This window comes from Oncorhynchus keta, unplaced genomic scaffold, assembly GCF_023373465.1.
Source record: "Oncorhynchus keta strain PuntledgeMale-10-30-2019 unplaced genomic scaffold, Oket_V2 Un_contig_8544_pilon_pilon, whole genome shotgun sequence".
Taxonomy (NCBI): Eukaryota; Metazoa; Chordata; class Actinopteri; order Salmoniformes; family Salmonidae; genus Oncorhynchus; species Oncorhynchus keta.
The window spans coordinates 61,462-87,500 of NW_026290111.1; the positions used below are offsets into that span (position 1 = coordinate 61,462).

Below are 26,039 nucleotides of genomic sequence, written 5' to 3' on the forward strand. Positions count from 1 at the left end.
GTGACGCATACCATACTACTGTAACGAAGTGCACTACTTACCAGACGGTGATGTAATCGTAGATGGGTTCAGTGTTGAGAACGGTGAAGTTGATGCAGATGCCATTCCCTGGGGGAACCCGTACACTCCACAGGCAGTCCTGGAAGTTAGGGTACTCTGCTGGGTGGTCGGGAGAATAGATGGTCCCGTTCAGAGACGTTATATTACCACCACACTGGGCTAGAGGGAGGGAGAGAGGGAGAGAGGGAGGGAGGGAGAAAGAGAGAGAGAAAGGGAGGGAGGGAAGGAGAGAAGGAGGGAGGGAGAGAGAGAGAGAGAGAGAGAGAGAGAGAGAGAGAGAGAGAGAGGAGGGAGGGGGAGGGAGGGAGGGAGGGAGGAGGGAGGGAGGGAGGGAGGGAGGGAGGGGGAGGGAGGGAGAGAGAAAGAGGGAGAAAGGAGAGAGAGGGAGGAAAGGGATGGTTTTGAGATCAAGAGAGAGGGTGGGAGGGAGGCAGGGAGGGAGGGAGGGGTTTGAGATCGAGAGAGAGAGAGAGAGAGAGAGGAGGGAGGGAGGAGAGAGGAGAGGAGGAGAGGAGGGTTTGAGAGAGGGAGAGAGAGAGAGAGAGAGAGAGAGAGAGAGAGAGAGAGAGAGAGAGAGAGAGAGAGAGAGAGAGAGAGAGAGAGAGGGAGGGAGGGAGGGAGGGGGAGGCAGGGAGGGAGGGAGGGGTTTGAGATCGAGAGAGAGAGAGAGAGAGAGAGAGAGAGAGAGAGAGAGAGAGAGAGAGAGAGAGAGAGAGAGAGAGAGAGAGAGAGAGCAGAATGAAGCCGTCAGCCGTCCCCTGATACACTACCCTAGTGGCTAACTGTAAGTAAACCAACCATAACCAGACATGATTTTGTTATTGTTCATAGATGTGTGTATTCTGCAGGGGTAAACCCCAGGATATGTGATTCACTGTCTTTGTTATTGACGTCAGTTACCTGGTCTGTTACATGATAAACAACAGCCAGTATGATACATGAGAAACAACAGCCAGTATGGTACATGGTAAACAACAGCCAGTATGGTACATGGTAAACAACAGACATTATGGTACATGAGAAACAACAGCCAGTATGGTACATGATATACAACAGCCAGTATGGTACATGAGAAACAACAGCCAGTATGGTACATGGTAAACAACAGCCAGTATGGTACATGAGAAACAACAGCCAGTATGGTACATGGTAAACACCAGCCAGTATGGTACATGAGAAACAACAGCCAGTATGGTACATGAGAAACAACAGCCAGTATGGTACATGAGAAACCACAGCCAGTATGGTACACGAGAAACAACAGCCAGTATGGTACATGAGAAACAACAGTCAGTATTGTACATGATAGACAACAGCCAGTATGGTACATGAGAAACAACAGACAGTATGGTACATGAGAAACAACAGCCAGTATGGTACATGGTAAACAACAGACAGTATGGTACATGAGAAACAACAGACAGTATGGTACATGAGAAACAACAGCCAGTATGGTACATGATAGACAACAGCCAGTATGGTACATGAGAAACAACAGCCAGTATGGTACATGGTAAACAACAGCCAGTATGGTACATGATAGATAACAGCCAGTATGGTACATGAGAAACAACCGCCAGTATGTTACATGATGGACAACAGCCAGTATGATAAATGAGAAACAACAGACAGTATGGTAAATGAGAAACAACAGCCAGTATGGTACATGAGAAACAACAGCCAGTATGGTAAATGAGAAACAACAGACAGTATGGTACATGAGAAACAACAGCCAGTATGGTAAATGAGAAACAACAGCCAGTATGGTACATGAGAAACAACAGCCACACAATATAATCCCAAATAGTGTAAAAGAGTCGACAGGGTAAGACATTATCTAATGCTATTTAAATTTCCAGAGATGTGAAACATAAAAGTAAAACAGACAAATTGAATAAAGGCCCATCGAGCGACAACACCACATTACACATATTCAAAGACACTCTGACATCTGACCGTGACCCCTGGATGTGACCCCAATCCCCGAGGGAACAGTTGGGATATGCTAAAACATTTCCAATTCAATGCACATTGTACTATGTGTGAACACAATTCGTATTATTATAGAATATAATTTCAAAGATGATCAAATGTAAAGACTTAAATGTAAAAATGAAATATTAAATAGCAGCAGGGTACAGGTCAGCCTGGATAAATAGCAGGGTACAGGTCAACCTGGATAAATAGCAGGGTACAGGTCAGCCTGGATAAATAGCAGGGTACAGGTCAGCCTGGATAAATAGCAAGGTACAGGTCAGCCTGGATACATAGCAGGGTACAGGTCAGTCTAGATAAATAGCAGGGTACAGGTCAGCCTGGATAAATAGCAGGGTACAGGTCAGCCTGGATAAATAGCAGGGTACAGGTCAGCCTGATACATAGCAGGGTACAGGTCAGCCTGGATAAATAGCAAGGTACAGGTCAGCCTGGATACATAGCAGGGTACAGGTCAGCCTGGATAAATAGCAGCAGGGTACAGGTCAGCCTGGATAAATAGCAGGGTACAGGTCCGCCTGGATAAATAGCAACAGGTCAGCCTGGATAAATAGCAGGGTACAGGTCCGCCTGGATAAATAGCAGGGTACAAGTCAGCCTGGATAAATAGCAGGGTACAGGTCAGCCTGGATAAATAGCAGGGTACAAGTCAGCCTGGATAAATAGCAGGGTACAAGTCAGTCTAGATAAATAGCAGGGTACAGGTCCGCCTGGATAAATAGCAGGGTACAGGTCAGCCTGGATAAATAGCAGGGTACAGGTCAGCCTGGATAAAAGCAGGGTACAAGTCAGCCTGGATAAATAGCAGGGTACAGGTCAGCCTGGATAATAGCAGGGTATAGGTCAGCCTAGATAAATAGCAGGGTACAGGTCAGCCTGGATAAATAGCAGGGTACAGGTCAGCCTGGATAAATAGCAGGGTACAGGTCAGCCTGGATAAATAGCAGGGTAAAGGTCAGCCTGGATAAATAGCAGGGTACAGGTCAGCCTGGATAAATAGCAGGGTAAAGGTCAGCCTGGATAAATAGCAGGGTACAGGTCAGCCTGGATAAATAGCAGGGTACGGGTCAGCCTGGATAAATAGCAAGGGTACAGGTCAGCCTGGATAAATAGCAGCAGGGTACAGGTCAGCCTGGATAAATAGCAGGGTACAGGTCAGCCTGGATAAATAGCAGGGTACAGGTCCGCCTGGATAAATAGCAGGGTACAAGTCAGCCTGGATAAATAGCAGGGTACAGGTCAGCCTGGATAAATAGCAGGGTACAGGTCAACCTGGATAAATAGCAGGGTACAGGTCAGCCTGGATAAATAGCAGGGTACAGGTCAGCCTGGATAAATAGCAAGGTACAGGTCAGCCTGGATACATAGCAGGGTACAGGTCAGTCTAGATAAATAGCAGGGTACAGGTCAGCCTGGATAAATAGCAGGGTACAGGTCAGCCTGGATAAATAGCAGGGTAAGGTCAGCCTGGATACATAGCAGGGTACAGGTCAGCCTGGATAAATAGCAAGGTACAGGTCAGCCTGGATACATAGCAGGGTACAGGTCAGCCTGGATAAATAGCAGCAGGGTACAGGTCAGCCTGGATAAATAGCAGGGTACAGGTCCGCCTGGATAAATAGCAGGGTACAGGTCAGCCTGGATAAATAGCAGGGTACAGGTCCGCCTGGATAAATAGCAGGGTACAAGTCAGCCTGGATAAATAGCAGGGTACAGGTCAGCCTGGATAAATAGCAGGGTACAAGTCAGCCTGGATAAATAGCAGGGTACAAGTCAGTCTAGATAAATAGCAGGGTACAGGTCCGCCTGGATAAATAGCAGGGTACAGGTCAGCCTGGATAAATAGCAGGGTACAGGTCAGCCTGGATAAATAGCAGGGTACAAGTCAGCCTGGATAAATAGCAGGGTACAGGTCAGCCTGGATAATAGCAGGGTATAGGTCAGCCTAGATAAATAGCAGGGTACAGGTCAGCCTGGATAAATAGCAGGGTACAGGTCAGCCTGGATAAATAGCAGGGTACAGGTCAGCCTGGATAAATAGCAGGGTAAAGGTCAGCCTGGATAAATAGCAGGGTACAGGTCAGCCTGGATAAATAGCAGGGTAAAGGTCAGCCTGGATAAATAGCAGGGTACAGGTCAGCCTGGATAAATAGCAGGGTACGGGTCAGCCTAGATAAATAGCAGCAGGGTACAGGTCAGCCTGGATAAATAGCAGCAGGGTACAGGTCAGCCTGGATAAATAGCAGGGTACAGGTCAGCCTGGATAAATAGCAGGGTACAGGTCCGCCTGGATAAATAGCAGGGTACAAGTCAGCCTGGATAAATAGCAGGGTACAGGTCAGCCTGGATAAATAGCAGGGTACAAGTCAGCCTGGATAAATCAGGGTACAAGTCAGTCTAGATAAATAGCAGGGTACAGGTCCGCCTGGATAAATAGCAGTGTACAGGTCAGCCTGGATAAATAGCAGGGTACAGGTCAGCCTGGATAAATAGCAGGGTACAAGTCAGCCTGGATAAATAGCAGGGTACAGGTCAGCCTGGATAATAGCAGGGTATAGGTCAGCCTAGATAAATAGCAGGGTACAGGTCAGCCTGGATAAATAGCAGGGTACAGGTCAGCCTGGATAAATAGCAGGGTACAGGTCAGCCTGGATAAATAGCAGGGTAAAGGTCAGCCTGGATAAATAGCAGGGTACAGGTCAGCCTGGATAAATAGCAGGGTAAAGGTCAGCCTGGATAAATAGCAGGATACAGGTCAGCCTGGATAAATAGCAGGGTACGGGTCAGCCTGGATAAATAGCAGCAGGGTACTGGTCAGCCTGGATAAATAGCAGCAGGGTACAGGTCAGCCTGGATAAATAGCAGGGTAAAGGTCAGCCTGGATAAATAGCAGGGTACAGGTCAGCCTGGATAAATAGCAGGGTACAGGTCAGCCTGGATAAATAGCAGGGTACAGGTCAGCGTGGATAAATAGCAGGGTACAGGTCAGCCTGGATAAATAGCAGGGTACAGGTCAGCCTAGATAAATAGCAGGGTACAGGTCAGCATGGATAAATAGCAGGGTACAGGTCAGCATGGATAAATAGCAGGGTACAGGTCAGCCTAGATAAATAGCAGGGTACAGGTCAGCCTGGATAAATAGCAGGGTACAGGTCAGCCTAGATAAATAGCAGGGTACAGGTCAGCCTGGATAAATAGCAGGGTACAGGTCAGCCTGGATAAATAGCAGGGTACAGGTCAGCCTAGATAAATAGCAGGGTACAGGTCAGCCTGGATAAATAGCAGGGTACAGGTCAGCCTGGATAAATAGCAGGGTACAGGTCAGCCTGGATAAAAAGCAGGGTACAGGTCAGCCTGGATAAATAGCAGGGTTCAGGTCAGCCTGGATAAATAGCAGGGTACAGGTCAGCCTGGATAAATAGCAGGGTACAGGTCAGCCTGGATAAATAGCAGGGTACAGGTCAGCCTGGATAAATAGCAGGGTACAGGTCAGCCTGGATAAATAGCAGGGTACAGGTCAGCCTGGATAAATAGCAGGGTACAGGTCAGCCTGGATAAATAGCAGGGTACAGGTCAGCCTAGATACACTACCACAACACATTTAATGTCACTCTATAAGATAATTCCAAAGAGAAGTCCATTTTCAGAGATATTAAATACATTATGCATGAAGATAATCCACTCACCCTCACAGCATGGTACAGGGTAGTTCCAGTTTCTGCTGACCCCATGCAGGCAGGTGAGTGAGACCTCTCCTATCAGGGTGTAACCTGGCAGGCATTCAAACGAGATGGTCAGGCCCACCCCGAAGTCTCGGCCTATCACCACGCCGTTACGGAACGGCCTCGGGTCAGGGCAGCGCTGGAGCTCATAGGCTATTGGTCAACAGGGAACACAAAGGGTATGTTAATGGGGTTTTATTTGAATGGTACGAGGGGGAAAAGGACAGCAGATTAACGTTGCCAGACACCGACCATTAGTCTGTGTGATTAATGGGAAGGCTGAGGTAAAGACGTGAGACAAGGGCTGATCCCCGTAATCTGGTTCTTCTCACCAAAATGCCTGTAGAGTCCCATCCGTTTGAGCTACCAACTAGTATGACCCATCTTTGGAAAGCTGAGACTCTCACGAACACGCATGTGTTTTGCTCACACGCCACACAAGAGTCGTTAGAAGGTAAGAGGTTCTTCTACATAGAAGATCATAGTAAATCCCAGGTCATAGTGTCTATAATACTGTAAGGGGTTATTCTACATAGAAGATCATAGTAAATCCCAGGTCATAGTGTCTATAATACTGTAAGGGGTTATTCTACATAGTAGACCATAGTAAATCCCAGGTCATAGTGTCTATAATACTGTAAGGGGTCCTTCTACATAGTAGACCATAGTAAATCCCAGGTCATAGTGTCTATAATACTGTAAGGGGTCCTTCTACATAGTAGACCATAGTAAATCCCAGGTCATAGTGTCTATAATACTGTAAGGGGTCCTTCTACATAGTAGACCATAGTAAATCCCAGGTCATAGTGTCTATAATACTGTAAGGGGTCCTTCTACATAGTAGACCATAGTAAATCCCAGGTCATAGTGTCTATAATACTGTAAGGGGTCCTTCTACATAGTAGACCATAGTAAATCCCAGGTCATAGTGTCTATAATACTGTAAGGGGTCCTTCTACATAGTAGACCATAGTAAATCCCAGGTCATAGTGTCTATAATACTGTAAGGGGTCCTTCTACATAGTAGATCATAGTAAATCCCAGATCATAGTGTCTATAATACTGTAAGGGGTCCTTCTACATAGTAGACCATAGTAAATCCCAGGTCATAGTGTCTATAATACTGTCAGGGGTTCTTCTACATAGTAGACCATAGTAAATCCCAGGTCATAGTGTCTATAATACTGTAAGGGGTTCTCCTACATAGTAGACCATAGTAAATCCCAGGTCATAGTGTCTATAATACTGTAAGGGGTTCTCCTACATAGTAGACCATAGTAAATCCCAGGTCATAGTGTCTATAATACTGTAAGGGGTTCTCCTACATAGTAGACCATAGTAAATCCCAGGACATAGTTACAGCATTCTATTCTACATAGTAGACCATAGTAAATCCCAGGTCATAGTGTCTATAATAATGTAAGGGGTTCTCCTACATAGTAGACCATAGTAAATCCCAGGTCATAGTGTCTATAATACTGTAAGAGGTTATTCTACATAGTAGACCATAGTAAATCCCAGGTCATAGTGTCTATAATACTGTAAGGGGTCCTTCTACATAGTAGACCATAGTAAATCCCAGGTCATAGTGTCTATAATACTGTAAGGGGTTATTCTACATAGTAGACCATAGTAAATCCCAGGTCATAGTGTCTATAATACTGTAAGGGGTTGTTCTACATAGTAGACCATAGTAAATCCCAGGACATAGTGTCTATAATACTGTAAGGGGTTATTCTACATAGTAGACCATAGTAAATCCCAGGTCATAGTGTCTATAATACTGTAAGGGGTCCTTCTACATAGTAGACCATAGTAAATCCCAGGTCATAGTGTCTATAATACTGTAAGGGGTCATTCTACATAGTAGACCATAGTAAATCCCAGGTCATAGTGTCTATAATACCGTAATGAACTCACATAGTTGCAGTCACAAACTCTAAACTCCACACAGCTCTCACTGACTAGTTGGATATTCATTTTTCACTGAGCAAAACGTTTCTGTATTTACAGCATTCTTATTCTACATAGTAGACCATAGTAAATCCCAGGACATAGTTACAGCATTCTTATTCTACATAGTAGACCATAGTAAATCCCAGGACATAGTTACAGCATTCTTATTCTACATAGTAGACCATAGTAAATCCCAGGACATAGTTACAGCATTCTTATGAATGCTACTTGGTACCAAACTTCTACTGGGGTTTAGCATTCTTAAAGCTACTTGGTACCAAACTCCTACTGGGGTTTAGCTTTCTTAAAGCTACTTGGTACCAAACTCCAACTGGGGTTTAGCTTTCTTAAAGCTACTTGGTACCAAACTCCAACTGGGGTTAAGCTTTCTTAAAGCTACTTGGTACCAATCTCCAACTGGGGTTTAGCTTTCTTAAAGCTACTTGGTACCAATCTCCTACTGGGGTTTAGCTTTCTTAAAGCTACTTGGTACCAAACTCCTACTGGGGTTTAGCTTTCTTAAAGCTACTTGGTACCAAACTCCAACTGGGGTTTAGCTTTCTTAAAGCTACTTGGTACCAAACTCCAACTGGGGTTAAGCTTTCTTAAAGCTACTTGGTACCAAACTCCTACTGGGGTTTAGTGTTCTTAAAGCTACTTGGTACCAAACTCCAACTGGGGTTTAGCTTTCTTAAAGCTACTTGGTACCAAACTCCTACTGGGGTTTAGTCTTCTTAAAGCTACTTGGTACCAAACTCCAACTGGGGTTTAGCTTTCTTAAAGCTACTTGGTACCAAACTCCAATTGGGGTTAAACTGTTAAAATCTACTTGGTACCAAACTTCAACTGGGGTTTAGCTTTCTTAAATCTACTTGGTACCAAACTCCAATTGGGGTTAAGCTGTTAAAATCTACTTGGTACCAAACTTCAACTGGGGTTTAGCTTTCTTAAAGCTACTTGGTACCAAACTCCTACTGGGGTTTAGTGTTCTTAAAGCTACTTGGTACCAAACTTCAACTGGGGTTTAGCTTTCTTAAAGCTACTTGGTACCAAACTCCTACTGGGGGTCAGCTTTCTTAAAGCTACTTGGTACCAAACTCCAATTGGGGTTAAACTGTTAAAATCTACTTGGTACCAAACTTCAACTGGGGTTTAGCTTTCTTAAATCTACTTGGTACCAAACTCCAATTGGGGTTAAGCTGTTAAAATCTACTTGGTACCAAACTTCAACTGGGGTTTAGCTTTCTTAAATCTACTTGGTACCAAACTCCTACTGGGGGTCAGCTTTCTTAAAGCTACTTGGTACCAAACTCCTACTGGGGGTCAGCTTTCTTAAAGCTACTTGGTACCAAACTCCTACTGGGGGTCAGCTTTCTTAAAGCTACTTGGTACCAAACTCCTACTGGGGGTCAGCTTTCTTAAAGCTACTTGGTACCAAACTCCTACTGGGGGTCAGCTTTCTTAAAGCTACTTGGTACCAAACTCCTACTGGGGGTCAGCTTTCTTAAAGCTACTTGGTACCAAACTCCTACTGGGGGTCAGCTTTCTTAAAGCTACTTGGTACCAAACTCCTACTGGGGGTCAGCTTTCTTAAAGCTACTTGGTACCAAACTTCTACTGGGGGTTTAGCTTTCTTAAAACTACTTGGTACCAAACTCCAACGGGGTTTTTTTTGCGATGAAAGTTGTTCTGGAGGCATCTCTGCAGAGTTGTAACTAGCTGGCACTCTGACTCAACCTTATACCTAACTTTAACCACACTGCTATCCCTAATGCCTAACTTTATATATTTTTCATACATTTTTGACAACATAGCCAATTTTGACTTTGCAGCCTCTTAAGAGAGGCTGCAAAGAGAATCCAAAAGTCCAATACTTTAAACTTTCCTTTCCAATGTTCTCACCCTCGTAGATGATGTGGAAGCCTGGTTTGTTCTGGGAGTAGTCACTGTGGAACAAGAAGCTGGTTTCATGTGTGGTGCTGAACAGAGAGCCGGGCACAACGGACCCACTGAACCTGTCAATCACAGAACCCGTCTCCAAACTCCCACTGAGCACCTCCAGATAGTCATGCACCGCTTCGGTAGAGAAGTTTAGAAACTGCAGGTGAATGCCTAGAATAAAAACACAGAGAGAGAGAGAGAGAGAGAGAGAGAGAGAGAGAGAGAGAGAGAGAGAGAGAGAGAGAGAGAGAGAGAGAGAGAGAGAGAGAGAGAGAGAGAGAGAGAAGAGGGAGAGAGAGAGAGGTAAAGAGAGAGAGAGAGAGCGAAGAGGGCGAAGATGTAATAAAAATGCAGTATTCCTTGGTCTAATATAAATACAGTCCGGGGATGCATTTCTTTAAACTGTTTACCCTTTACTCTTACAACAACAGAAACAACATTGTTATCCTCTAACATGAAAAGTGTTTTATTTCTGTGATAGTGAAGGACAAAGAAAACAACAGCAGCAACAGTAGAGAAGACAGACCGAAGCCTACGGGGAGCTGTACACTCCAGCTACAGTCCAGACTGCTGAGGTAATTCCCTGGGAAGCCTGGACTCAGGATCACACCACTGAAGTCTGTCATAGAGCCTCCGCACTGAGCTGTAAACACCAAGGAGAAGACATGTTGCTCAGAGAGGGGGAGAGAGAAAGAGGGAGCGAGAGAGAAGAGGTGTGTGTGTTTGTGTCAGTGTTTGTGTGTGTGTGTGTGTGTGTGTGTGTGTGTGTGTGTGTGTGTGTGTGTGTGTGTGTGTGTGTGCGCGCAGGTGTGTGTGTGTGTCTGTGTGTGTCATTGTGTGTTTGAGTCATTGTGTGTGTGTGTGTGCGTGTGTGTCTCATTGTGTGTGTGTGTGTCATTGTGTGTGTGTGTGTGTGCATGCCCAGGCGTGTGTGTGTGTGTGTGTCATTGTGTGTGTGTGTGTGTGTGTGTGTGTGTGTGTGTGTGTGTGTGTGTGCGTGCCCAGGCGTGTGTGTATGTGCGTGTGTGAGTCATTGTGTGTGTGTGTGTGTGTGTGTGTGTGTGTGTGTGTGTGTGTGTGTGTGTGTGTGTGTGTGTGTGTGTGTGTGTGTGTGTGTGTGTGTGTGTGTGTGTGTGTGTGTGTGCGTGCCCAGGCGTGTATGTGTGCTCGTGTGTGAGTCATCGTGTGTGTGTGTGTGTGTGTGTGTGTGTGTGTGTGTGTGTGTGTGTGTGTGTGTGTGTGTGTGTGTGTGTGTGTGTGTGTGTGTTTTATATACAGTTTATCAATAACAAGATCTCATTGTTTCCCTGTAAATTCAACGTATTATTGATGACCGTCTATTTTTGACGTTTAGCTGTATATATATATACTATTCTCTCCTACGTATTCTTCAGATATACTATATATATATATATATACTATTCTCTCCTACGTATTCTTCAGATATACTATATATATATATATATACTATTCTCTCCTACGTATTCTTCAGATATACTATATATATATATATATATATACTATTCTCTCCTACGTATTCTTCAGATATACTTTATATATATATATATATATACTATTCTCTCCTACGTATTCTTCAGATATACTATTTTTTTCTTTTTTTTTTTTTTCTTTTACCTTTATTTAACCAGGCAAGTCAGTTAAGAACACATTCTTATTTTCAATGACGGCCTGGGAACAGTGGGTTAACTGGTCTAGGAACAGTGGGTTAACTGGTCTAGGAACAGTGGGTTAACTGGTCTAGGAACAGTGGGTTAACTGGTCTAGGAACAGTGGGTTAACTGCCTGTTCAGGGGAACAGTGGGTTAACTGGTCTAGGAACAGTGGGTTAACTGGTCTAGGAACAGTGGGTTAACTGGTCTAGGAACAGTGGGTTAACTGCCTGTTCAGGGGAACAGTGGGTTAACTGCCTGTTCAGGGGAACAGTGGGTTAACTGGTCTAGGAACAGTGGGTTAACTGGTCTAGGAACAGTGGGTTAACTGGTCTAGGAACAGTGGGTTAACTGGTCTAGGAACAGTGGGTTAACTGCCTGTTCAGGGGAAGAACAACATATTTGTTGCCGTGGATATGGATACATCTCCAATCCTAGAAGTCATCCTACCAATCAGCAGTATAGCAGAGAGGACTGCTCTCCAATCCTAGAAGTCATCCTACCAATCAGCAGTATAGCAGAGAGGACTGCTCTCCAATCCTAGAAGTCATCCTACCAATCAGCAGTATAGCAGAGAGGACTGCTCTCCAATCCTAGAAGTCATCCTACCAATCAGCAGTATAGCAGAGAGGACTGCTCTCCAATCCTAGAAGTCATCCTACCAATCAGCAGTATAGCAGAGAGGACTGCTCTCCAATCCTAGAAGTCATCCTACCAATCAGCAGTATAGCAGAGAGGACTGCTCTCCAATCCTAGAAGTCATCCTACCAATCAGCAGTATAGCAGAGAGGACTGCTCTTCAATCCTAGAAGTCATCCTACCAATCAGCAGTATAGCAGAGGACTGCTCTTCAATCCTAGAAGTCATCCTACCAATCAGCAGTATAGCAGAGATCACTGCTCTCCAATCCTAGAAGTCATCCTACCAATCAGCAGTATAGCAGAGAGGACTGCTCTCCAATCCTAGAAGTTATCCTACCAATCAGCAGTATAGCAGAGAGGACTGCTCTCCAATCCTAGAAGTTATCCTACCAATCAGCAGTATAGCAGAGAGGACTGCTCTCCAATCCTAGAAGTCATCCTACCAATCAGCAGTATAGCAGAGAGGACTGCTCTCCAATCCTAGAAGTCATCCTACCATAACTTCTGGCTGATTGGTTGCCGTGGATATAGATACATTCTGACTGATTGGTTGCCGTGGATATGGATACATTCTGACTGATTGGTTGCCGTGGATATGGATACATTCTGACTGATTGGTTGCCGTGGATATGGATACATTCTGACTGATTGGTTGCCGTGCATATAGATACATTCTGGCTGATTGGTTGCCGTGGATATGGATAAATTCTGGCTGATTGGTTGCCGTGGATATGGATACATTCTGGCTGATTGGTTGCCGTGGATATGGATACATTCTGGCTGATTGGTTGCCGTGGATATGGATACATTCTGGCTGATTGGTTGCCGTGCATATAGATACATTCTGACTGATTGGTTGCCGTGGATATGGATAAATTCTGGCTGATTGGTTGCCGTGGATATGGATAAATTCTGGCTGATTGGTTGCCGTGGATATGGATACATTCTGGCTGATTGGTTGCCGTGGATATGGATACATTCTGGCTGATTGGTTGCCGTGGATATGGTTACATTCTGGCTGATTGGTTGCCGTGGATATGGATACATTCTGGCTGATTGGTTGCCGTGCATATAGATACATTCTGACTGATTGGTTGCCGTGGATATGGATACATTCTGGCTGATTGGTTGCCGTGGATATGGATACATTCTGACTGATTGGTTGCCGTGGATATAGATACATTCTGACTGATTGGTTGCCGTGGATATAGATACATTCTGACTGATTGGTTGCCGTGGATATAGATACATTCTGACTGATTGGTTGCCGTGGATATAGATACAGTGACATCCAAAACGTAAAATGTTTCATTCCTCTGAATTGATATTGTAATGAGGTACCGTAGTCATAGTGATAGCAGAAATGTCTGCGATGGTTCATACAGGTGTGATGGTAGATATGGATGGTTAATCTCATCCCAGAACACTATGAACTTCTATACTGTAAACATGTAAACATTACCATAATAAAGAGGACATATACAGAATGATGACATTACCTAAGCACAGAGGTACGGGGTAATTCCATCGTCTGACGGGCCCTGGCATACACGTTATGTATTCATTACCCTGCAAGAGAAAAGAAAATGTATACATTACCCTGCACGAGAAAATATACATGTATACATTACCCTGCAAGATAAAATATGAATGTATACATTACCCTGCAAAATAAAATATTAATGTATACATTACCCTGCAAGATAACATATTAATGTATACATTACCCTGCAAGATAAAATATCAATGTATACATTACCCTGCAAGATAAAATATTAATGTATACATTACCCTGCAAGATAAAATATTAATGTATACATTACCCTGCAAAATAAAATATTAATGTATACATTACCCTGCAAGATAACATATTAATGTATACATTACCCTGCAAGATAAAATATCAATGTATACATTACCCTGCAAGATAAAATATTAATGTATACATTACCCTGCACGAGAAAATATTAATGTATACATTACCCTGCAAGATAAAATATTAATGTATACATTACCCTGCAAGATAAAATATTAATGTATACATTACCCTGCATGAGAAAATATTAATGTATACATTACCCTGCAAGATAAAATATTAATGTATACATTACCCTGCAAGATAAAATATTAATGTATACATTACCCTGCAAGATAAAATATTAATGTATACATTACCCTGCACGAGAAAATATTAATGTATACATTACCCTGCAAGATAAAATATTAATGTATACATTACCCTGCATGAGAAAATATTAATGTATACATTACCCTGCAAGATAACATATAAATGTACAGTTAAAGTCGGAAGTTTACATACACCTTAACCAAATACATTTAAACTCGGTTTTTCACAATTCCTGACATTGAATCAGAGTAAAATTCCCTGTTTCAGGTCAGTTAGGATCACCACTTTATTTGAATAATAGTAGAGATAATTATTTATTTAAGCATCACATTCCCAGTGGGTCAGAGGTTTACATACACTCAGTTAGTATTTGGTAGCATTGCCTTTAAATTGTTTTACTTGGTTCAAACGTTTCGGGTAGCCTTCCACAAGCTTCCCACAATAAATTGGTGAATTTTGGCTCATTCCTCCTGACAGAGCTGGTGTAACTGAAAGTAGTTTGTAGGCCTCCTTGCTCGCACACACTTTTTCAGTTCTGCCCACAAATTTTCTATAAGATTGAGGTCAGGGGTTTGTGATGACCACTCCAATACATTGACTTTGTATGCTTGGGATCATTGTCCATTTGGAAGACCCATTTGCGACCAAGCTTTAACTTCCTGACTGATGTCTTGAGATGTTGCTTCAATATATCCACATCATTTTCCTTCCTCATCACGATATCTATTTTGTGAAGTGCACCAGTCCCTCCTGCAGCAAAGCACCCCCACAACATGATGCTGCCACCCCCGTGCTTCACGGTTGGGATGGTGTTCTTTGGCTTGCAAGCCTCCCCCTTTTTCCTCCAAACATAAAGATGGTAATTAAGGCCAAACAGTTGTATTAGACCAGAGGACATTTCTTCAAAAAGTACAATCTTTGTCCCCATGTGCAGTTGCAAACCGTAGTCTGTCTTTTTTATGGTGGTTTTGGAGCAGTGACTTATTCCTTGCTGAGCGGCCTTTCAGGTTATGTCGATACAGGACTCGTTTTACTGTGGACATAGATACTTTTGTACCTGTTTCCTCCAGCATCTTCACAAGGTCCTTTGCTGTTGTTCTGGGATTGATTTGCACTTTTCGCACCAAAGTACGTTCATCTCTAGGAGACAGAACGCGTCTCCTTCCTGAGCGGTATGACGGCTGCGTGGTCCCATGGTGTTTATACTTGTGTACTATAGTTTGTACAGATGAAAGTGGTACCTTCAGGCATTTGGAAATTGCTCCCAATGATGAATCAGACGTGTGGAGGTCAACAATGTTTGGAGGTCTTGGATGATTTCTTTAGATTTTCCAATGATGTCAAGCAAAGAGGCACTGAGTTTGAAGGTAGGCTTTGAAATACATCCACAGGTACACCTCCAATTGACTCAAATTATGTAAATTAGCCTATCAGAAACTTCTAAAGCCCAGACATAATTTTCTGGAATTTTCCGAGCTGTTTAAAGACAACTTAGTCAACTTAGTGTATGTCAACTTCTGACCCACTGGAATTGTGATTACAGTGAATTATAAGTGAAATAATCTGTCTGTAAACAATTGTTGGAAAAATAACTTGTGTCTTGCACAAAGTAGATGTCCTAACCGACCTAAACTAAATTTGTGGAGTGGTTGAAAAATGTGTTTTAATGACTCCGACCTAAGTGTATGTAAACCTCCGACTTCAACTGTATACATTACCCTGCACGAGATAATGGAAATGTATACATTACCCTGCAAGAGACAATGGAAATGTATACATTACCCTGCAAGAGACAATGGAAATGTATACATTACCCTGCAAGAGACAATGGAAATGTATACATTACCCTGCAAGAGACAATGGAAATGTATACATTACCCTGCAAGAGACAATGGAAATGTATACATTACCCTGCAAGGGACAATGGAAATGTATACATTACCCTGCAAGGGACAATGGAAATGTATACATTACCCTGCAAGAGACAATGGAAATGTATACATTACCCTGCACGAGACAATGGAAATGTATACATTACCCTGGACGAGACAATGGAAATGTATACATTACCCTGCACGAGACAATGGAAATGTATACATTACCCTGCAAGGGACAATGGAAATGTATACATTACCCTGCAAGAGACAATGGACATGTATACATTACCCTGCAAGAGACAATGGAAATGTATACATTACCCTGCAAGAGACAATGGAAATGTATACATTACCCTGCAAACAAACACATCTATTCAGCACTGTAGGATGTGGCTATAGCACATTAAATGCATCCCAAATGGCACCCTACTCCCTATGTAGTGCACTACTTTAGACCAGGCCCTATGGCACCCTATTCCCTATGTAGTGCACTACTTTAGACCAGGCCCTATGGCTCTGTATAGGGAATAGGGTGCCATTTGGGATGCCCTGTAGGAAACAAACAAATATAACAGAATACCACAGAAACCTTTGAAAATGCTGATTCATATCAAACAAAGGCCATGAAAACAAAAGGGAGAGAAACATGTCTGATTCATATCAAACAAAGGCCATGGAAACAACAGGGAGAGAAAAGGGTTTCTTCACATTATTTTGGCACTTGGTTTTGTTGGAATTGCCTTCCTCATCTTTATCCTCAAGGTCTCTAATGTAGAATAAAAGGTCAAGTATGTGAATGTTGGACACAACCAGTATGTGGATGTTGGACACAACCAGTATGTAGATGATGGACACAACCAGTATGTGAATGTTGGACACAACCAGTATGTGGATGTTGGACACAACCAGTATGTGGATGTTGGACACAACCAGTATGTGGATGTTGGACACAACCAGTATGTGGATGTTGGACACAACCAGTATGTAGCTGATGGACACAACCAGTATGTAGATGTTGGACACAACCAGTAGGTAGATGTTGGACACAACCAGTATGTAGATGTTGGACACAACCAGTATGTAGATGTTGGACACAACCAGTATGTAGATGTTGGACACAACCAGTATGTGGATGTTGGACACAACCAGTATGTGGATGTTGGACACAACCAGTATGTGGATATTGGACACAACCAGTATGTGAATGTTGGACACAACCAGTATGTGGATGTTGGACACAAACAGTATGTGGATGTTGGACACAACCAGTATGTAGATGTTGGACACAACCAGTATGTGGATGTTGGACACAACCAGTATGTGAATGTTGGACACAACCAGTATGTGGCTGTTGGACACAACCTGTATGTGGCTGTTGGACACAACCAGTATGTGGATGTTGGACACAACCAGTATGTAGCTGATGGACACAACCAGTATGTGGATGTTGGACACAACCAGTATGTGAATGTTGGACACAACCTGTATGTGGATATTGGACACAACCAGTATGTGGCTGTTGGACACAACCTGTATGTGAATGTTGGACACAACCAGTATGTGAATGTTGGACACAACCAGTATGTAGCTGATGGACACAACCAGTATGTGGCTGTTGGACACAACCAGTATGTAGCTGATGGACACAACCAGTATGTAGCTGATGGACACAACCAGTATGTAGCTGATGGACACAACCAGTATGTAGCTGATGGACACAACCAGTATGTGAATGTTGGACACAACCAGTATGTAGATGTTGGACACAACCAGTATGTGAATGTTGGACACAACCAGTATGTGAATGTTGGACACAACCTGTATGTGGCTGTTGGACACAACCAGTATGTGAATGTTGGACACAACCAGTATGTGAATGTTGGACACAACCAGTATGTGGCTGTTGGACACAACCAGTATGTGAATGTTGGACACAACCTGTATGTGGCTGTTGGACACAACCAGTATGTGAATGTTGGACACAACCAGTATGTAGATGTTGGACACAACCAGTATGTAGATGATGGACACAACCAGTATGTGAATGTTGGACACAACCAGTATGTGAATGTTGGACACAACCAGTATGTGGCTGTTGGACACAACCAGTATGTGAATGTTGGACACAACCAGTATGTGGCTGTTGGACACAACCTGTATGTGAATGTTGGACACAACCAGTATGTGAATGTTGGACACAACCAGTATGTGGCTGTTGGACACAACCAGTATGTGAATGTTGGACACAACCTGTATGTGGCTGTTGGACACAACCTGTATGTGAATGTTGGACACAACCAGTATGTAGCTGATGGACACAACCTGTATGTAGCTGATGGACACAACCAGTATGTAGCTGATGGACACAACCTGTATGTAGCTGATGGACACAACCAGTATGTAGCTGATGGACACAACCTGTATGTGGCTGTTGGACACAACCAGTATGTGAATGTTGGACACAACCAGTATGTAGCTGATGGACACAACCTGTATGTAGCTGATGGACACAACCAGTATGTAGCTGATGGACACAACCTGTATGTAGCTGATGGACACAACCAGTATGTAGCTGATGGACACAACCTGTATGTGGCTGTTGGACACAACCAGTATGTGAATGTTGGACACAACCTGTATGTGGCTGTTGGACACAACCAGTATGTGGATGTTGGACACAACCTGTATGTAGCTGATGGACACAACCAGTATGTGGATGTTGGACACAACCAGTATGTGGATGTTGGACACAACCAGTATGTAGCTGATGGACACAACCTGTATGTAGCTGATGGACACAACCTGTATGTAGCTGATGGACACAACCAGTATGTGGATGTTGGACACAACCTGTATGTGAATGTTGGACACAACCAGTATGTAGCTGATGGACACAACCAGTATGTGGATGTTGGACACAACCAGCATGTGGATGTTGGACACAACCAGTATGTAGCTGATGGACACAACCAGTATGTGGATGTTGGACCCAGCAGTATGTAGCTGATGGACACAACCAGTATGTGGATGTTGGACACAACAAGCATGTGGATGTTGGACACAACCAGTATGTAGCTGATGGACACAACCAGTATGTGGATGTTGGACACAACCAGTATGTAGCTGATGGACACAACCAGTATGTGGTTGTTGGACACAACCAGTATGTAGCTGATGGACACAACCAGTATGTAGCTGATGGACACAACCAGTATGTGGATGTTGGACACAACCAGTATGTAGCTGATGGACACAACCAGTATGTGGATGTTGGACACAACCAGTATGTAGCTGATGGACACAACCAGTATGTAGCTGATGGACACAACCAGTATGTGGATGTTGGACACAACCAGTATGTAGCTGATGGACACAACCAGTATGTAGCTGATGGACACAACCAGCATGTGGATGTTGGACACAACCAATATGTAGCTGATGGACACAACCAGTATGTAGCTGATGGACACAACCAGTATGTAGATGCTGGACACAACCAGTATATAGATGTTGGACACAACCAGCATGTGGATGTTGGACACAACCAGCATGTGGCTGTTGGACACAACCAGTATGTGAATGTTGGACACAACCAGTATGTGAATGTTGGACACAACCAGTATGTGGCTGTTGGACACAACCAGCATGTGGCTGATGGACACAACCTGTATGTGAATGTTGGACACAACCAGTATGTGGCTGTTGGACACAACCAGCATGTGGCTGATGGACACAACCTGTATGTGAATGTTGGACACAACCAGCATGTGGATGTTGGACACAACCAGCATGTGGCTGATGGACACAACCAGTATGTAGCTGATGGACACAACCAGTATGTGGCTGTTGGACACAACCAGCATGTGGCTGATGGACACAACCTGTATGTGAATGTTGGACACAACCAGCATGTGGATGTTGGACACAACCAGCATGTGGCTGATGGACACAACCTGTATGTGAATGTTGGACACAACCAGTATGTGGCTGTTGGACACAACCAGTATGTAGCTGATGGACACAACCAGTATGTAGCTGATGGACACAACCAGTATGTAGCTGATGGACACAACCAGTATGTAGCTGATGGACACAACCAGTATGTGAATGTTAGACACAACCAGCATGTGGATGTTGGACACAACCAGTATGTGAATGTTGGACACAACCAGTATGTGAATGTTAGACACAACCAGTATGTAGCTGATGGACACAACCAGTATGTGGATGTTGGACACAACCAGTATGTGAATGTTAGACACAACCAGTATGTGAATGTTAGACACAACCAGTATGTAGCTGATGGACACAACCAGTATGTGGATGTTGGACACAACCAGTATGTGAATGTTAGACACAACCAGTATGTAGCTGATGGACACAACCAGTATGTGAATGTTGGACACAACCAGTATGTGGATGTTGGACACAACCAGCATGTGGATGTTGGACACAACCAGTATGTGGATGTTGGACACAACCTGTATGTAGCTGATGGACACAACCAGTATATAGATGTTGGACACAACCAGCATGTGGATGTTGGACACAACCAGTATGTGGATGTTGGACACAACCTGTATGTAGCTGATGGACACAACCAGTATGTAGCTGATGGACACAACCAGTATGTAGCTGATGGACACAACCAGTATGTAGCTGATGGACACAACCAGTATGTAGCTGATGGACACAACCAGTATGTAGCTGATGGACACAACCAGTATGTAGCTGATGGACACAACCAGTATGTGGATGTTGGACACAACCAGTATGTGAATGTTGGACACAACCAGTATGTGGCTGTTGGACACAACCAGTATGTAGCTGATGGACACAACCAGTATGTGAATGTTGGACACAACCAGTATGTGAATGTTGGACACAACCAGTATGTAGCTGATGGACACAACCAGTATGTAGATGTTGGACACAACCAGTATGTGAATGTTGGACACAACCAGTATGTGAATGTTGGACACAACCTGTATGTGGCTGTTGGACACAACCAGTATGTGGATGTTGGACACAACCAGTATGTAGCTGATGGACACAACCAGTATGTGGATGTTGGACACAACCTGTATGTAGCTGATGGACACAACCAGTATGTGGATGTTGGACACAACCAGTATGTGGATGTTGGACACAACCAGTATGTAGCTGATGGACACAACCTGTATGTAGCTGATGGACACAACCTGTATGTAGCTGATGGACACAACCAGTATGTGGATGTTGGACACAACCTGTATGTGGATATTGGACACAACCAGTATGTAGCTGATGGACACAACCAGTATGTAGCTGTTGGACACAACCTGTATGTAGCTGTTGGACACAACCAGTATGTGGCTGTTGGACACAACCTGTATGTGGCTGTTGGACACAACCAGTATGTAGCTGATGGACACAACCAGTATGTAGCTGTTGGACACAACCAGTATGTGGCTGATGGACACAACCTGTATGTGAATGTTGGACACAACCAGTATGTAGCTGATGGACACAACCTGTATGTGAATGTTGGACACAACCAGTATGTGGCTGTTGGACACAACCTGTATGTGAATGATGGACACAACCAGTATGTGGATGTTGGACACAACCAGTATGTGGATGTTGGACACAACCAGTATGTAGCTGATGGACACAACCAGTATGTGGATGTTGGACACAACCAGCATGTAGATGTTGGACACAACCAGTATGTAGCTGATGGACACAACCAGTATGTAGCTGATGGACACAACCAGTATGTGGATGTTGGACCCAGCAGTATGTAGCTGATGGACACAACCAGTATGTGGATGTTGGACACAACAAGCATGTGGATGTTGGACACAACCAGTATGTAGCTGATGGACACAACCAGTATGTAGCTGATGGACACAACCAGTATGTAGCTGATGGACACAACCAGTATGTGGATGTTGGACACAACCAGTATGTAGCTGATGGACACAACCAGTATGTAGCTGATGGACACAACCAGCATGTGGATGTTGGACACAACCAATATGTAGCTGATGGACACAACCAGTATGTAGCTGATGGACACAACCAGTATGTGGCTGTTGGACACAACCAGTATGTAGCTGATGGACACAACCAGTATGTAGCTGATGGACACAACCAGTATGTGGATGTTGGACACAACCAGTATGTAGCTGATGGACACAACCAGTATGTAGCTGATGGACACAACCAGTATGTGGATGTTGGACACAACCAGTATGTAGCTGATGGACACAACCAGTATGTAGCTGATGGACACAACCAGCATGTGGATGTTGGACACAACCAATATGTAGCTGATGGACACAACCAGTATGTAGCTGATGGACACAACCAGTATGTAGATGCTGGACACAACCAGTATATAGATGTTGGACACAAACAGCATGTGGATGTTGGACACAACCAGTATGTAGCTGATGGACACAACCAGTATGTAGCTGATGGACACAACCAGTATGTGGCTGTTGGACACAACCAGTATGTAGATGTTAGACACAACCAGTATGTGGCTGTTGGACACAACCAGTATGTAGCTGATGGACACAACCAGTATGTAGATGCTGGACACAACCAGTATATAGATGTTGGACACAACCTGTATGTGAATGTTGGACACAACCTGTATGTGGATATTGGACACAACCAGTATGTAGCTGATGGACACAACCTGTATGTGGATGTTGGACACAACCAGTATGTAGCTGATGGACACAACCAGTATGTGGATGTTGGACACAACCAGTATGTAGCTGATGGACACAACCAGTATGTGGATGTTGGACACAACCAGTATGTGGATGTTGGACACAACCAGTATGTAGCTGATGGACACAACCAGTATGTAGCTGATGGACACAACCAGTATGTGGATGTTGGACACAACCAGTATGTGGATGTTGGACACAACCAGTATGTGGATGTTGGACACAACCAGCATGTGGATGTTGGACACAACCAGTATGTAGCTGATGGACACAACCAGTATGTAGCTGATGGACACAACCAGTATGTGGATGTTGGACACAACCAGCATGTGGATGTTGGACACAACCAGTATGTAGCTGATGGACACAACCAGTATGTAGCTGATGGACACAACCAGTATGTAGCTGATGGACACAACCAGTATGTGGATGTTGGACACAACCAGTATGTAGCTGATGGACACAACCAGTATGTAGCTGATGGACACAACCAGTATGTAGCTGATGGACACAACCAGTATGTAGCTGATGGACACAACCAGTATGTGGATGTTGGACACAACCAGTATGTAGCTGATGGACACAACCAGTATGTGGATGTTGGACACAACCAGTATGTAGCTGATGGACACAACCAGTATGTAGCTGATGGACACAACCAGCATGTGGATGTTGGACACAACCAGTATGTAGCTGATGGACACAACCAGTATGTAGCTGATGGACACAACCAGTATGTGGATGTTGGACACAACCAGCATGTGGATGTTGGACACAACCAGTATGTAGCTGATGGACACAGCCAGTATGTAGCTGATGGACACAACCAGTATGTAGATGTTGGACACAACCAGTATGTGGATGTTGGACACAACCAGTATGTAGCTGATGGACACAACCAGTATGTGGATGTTGGACACAACCAGTATGTAGCTGATGGACACAACCAGTATGTAGCTGATGGACACAACCAGTATGTGGATGTTGGACACAACCAGTATGTAGCTGATGGACACAACCAGTATGTGGATGTTGGACACAACCAGCATGTGGATGTTGGACACAACCAGTATGTAGCTGATGGACACAACCAGTATGTGGATGTTGGACACAACCAGTATGTAGCTGATGGACACAACCAGTATGTGGATGTTGGACACAACCAGTATGTAGCTGATGGACACAACCAGTATGTAGCTAATGGACACAACCAGCATGTGGATGTTGGACACAACCAGTATGTAGCTGATGGACACAACCAGTATGTGGCTGTTGGACACAACCAGTATGTAGCTGATGGACACAACCAGTATGTAGATGTTGGACACAACCAGTATGTAGCTGATGGACACAACCAGTATGTAGCTGATGGACACAACCAGTATGTGGATGTTGGACACAACCAGTATGTAGCTGATGGACACAACCAGTATGTGGATGTTGGACACAACCAGCATGTGGATGTTGGACACAACCAGTATGTAGCTGATGGACACAACCAGTATGTGGATGTTGGACACAACCAGTATGTAGCTGATGGACACAACCAGTATGTGGATGTTGGACACAACCAGTATGTAGCTGATGGACACAACCAGTATGTAGCTGATGGACACAACCAGCATGTGGATGTTGGACACAACCAGTATGTAGCTGATGGACACAACCAGTATGTAGCTGATGGACACAACCAGTATGTAGATGCTGGACACAACCAGTATATAGATGTTGGACTCAACCAGCATGTGGATGTTGGACACAACCAGTATGTAGCTGATGGACACAACCAGTATGTAGCTGATGGACACAACCAGTATGTGGCTGTTGGACACAACCAGTATGTAGATGTTAGACACAACCAGTATGTGGCTGTTGGACACAACCAGTATGTAGCTGATGGACACAACCAGTATGTAGATGCTGGACACAACCAGTATATAGCTGATGGACACAAGCAGCATGTGGATGTTGGACACAACCAGTATGTGGATGTTGGACACAACCAGTATGTAGCTGATGGACACAACCAGTATGTAGCTGATGGACACAACCAGTATGTAGCTGATGGACACAAGCAGCATGTGGATGTTGGACACAACCAGTATGTGGATGTTGGACACAACCAGTATGTAGCTGATGGACACAACCAGTATGTAGCTGATGGACACAACCAGTATGTGGATGTTGGACACAACCAGTATGTAGCTGATGTACACAACCAGTATGTGGATGTTGGACACAACCAGTATGTAGCTGATGGACACAACCAGTATGTGGATGTTGGACACAACCAGTATGTAGCTGATGGACACAACCAGTATGTAGCTGATGGACACAACCAGCATGTGGATGTTGGACACAACCAGTATGTAGCTGATGGACACAACCAGTATGTGGATGTTGGACACAACCAGTATGTAGCTGATGGACACAACCAGTATGTGGATGTTGGACACAACCAGTATGTAGCTGATGGACACAACCAGTATGTAGCTGATGGACACAACCAGCATGTGGATGTTGGACACAACCAGTATGTAGCTGATGGACACAACCAGTATGTAGCTGATGGACACAACCAGTATGTGGATGTTGGACACAACCAGCATGTGGATGTTGGACACAACCAGTATGTAGCTGATGGACACAACCAGTATGTGGATGTTGGACACAACCAGTATGTAGCTGATGGACACAACCAGTATGTGGATGTTGGACACAACCAGTATGTAGCTGATGGACACAACCAGTATGTAGCTGATGGACACAACCAGTATGTGGATGTTGGACACAACCAGTATGTAGCTGATGGACACAACCAGTATGTGGATGTTGGACACAACCAGTATGTAGCTGATGGACACAACCAGTATGTAGCTGATGGACACAACCAGTATGTGGATGTTGGACACAACCAGTATGTAGCTGATGGACACAACCAGTATGTAGCTGATGGACACAACCAGCATGTGGATGTTGGACACAACCAGTATGTAGCTGATGGACACAACCAGTATGTAGCTGATGGACACAACCAGTATGTAGATGCTGGACACAACCAGTATATAGATGTTGGACACAACCAGCATGTGGATGTTGGACACAACCAGTATGTAGCTGATGGACACAACCAGTATGTAGCTGATGGACACAACCAGTATGTGGCTGTTGGACACAACCAGTATGTAGATGTTAGACACAACCAGTATGTGGCTGTTGGATACAACCAGTATGTAGCTGATGGACACAACCAGTATGTAGATGCTGGACACAACCAGTATATAGATGTTGGACACAACCTGTATGTGAATGTTGGACACAACC

At 44.1% G+C, this 26,039-nt stretch overlaps 1 protein-coding gene across 1 annotated transcript in view; it reads right to left on the minus strand.

The window, feature by feature from the left end:
- The window catches only part of LOC127926866 (CUB and sushi domain-containing protein 3-like), a 59,572-nt gene that overhangs the window by 11,331 nt on the left and 22,202 nt on the right, over positions 1-26,039 (minus strand). Inside the window, exons 5-9 of the mRNA XM_052512525.1 lie at positions 13,485-13,554; positions 10,201-10,317; positions 9,636-9,845; positions 5,742-5,930; positions 42-219 (exon numbers count right to left, since the gene is read on the minus strand). Coding sequence (XP_052368485.1) covers positions 42-219; positions 5,742-5,930; positions 9,636-9,845; positions 10,201-10,317; positions 13,485-13,554 — 764 coding nt within the window. The remainder of the gene's footprint in view (positions 1-41; positions 220-5,741; positions 5,931-9,635; positions 9,846-10,200; positions 10,318-13,484; positions 13,555-26,039) is intronic.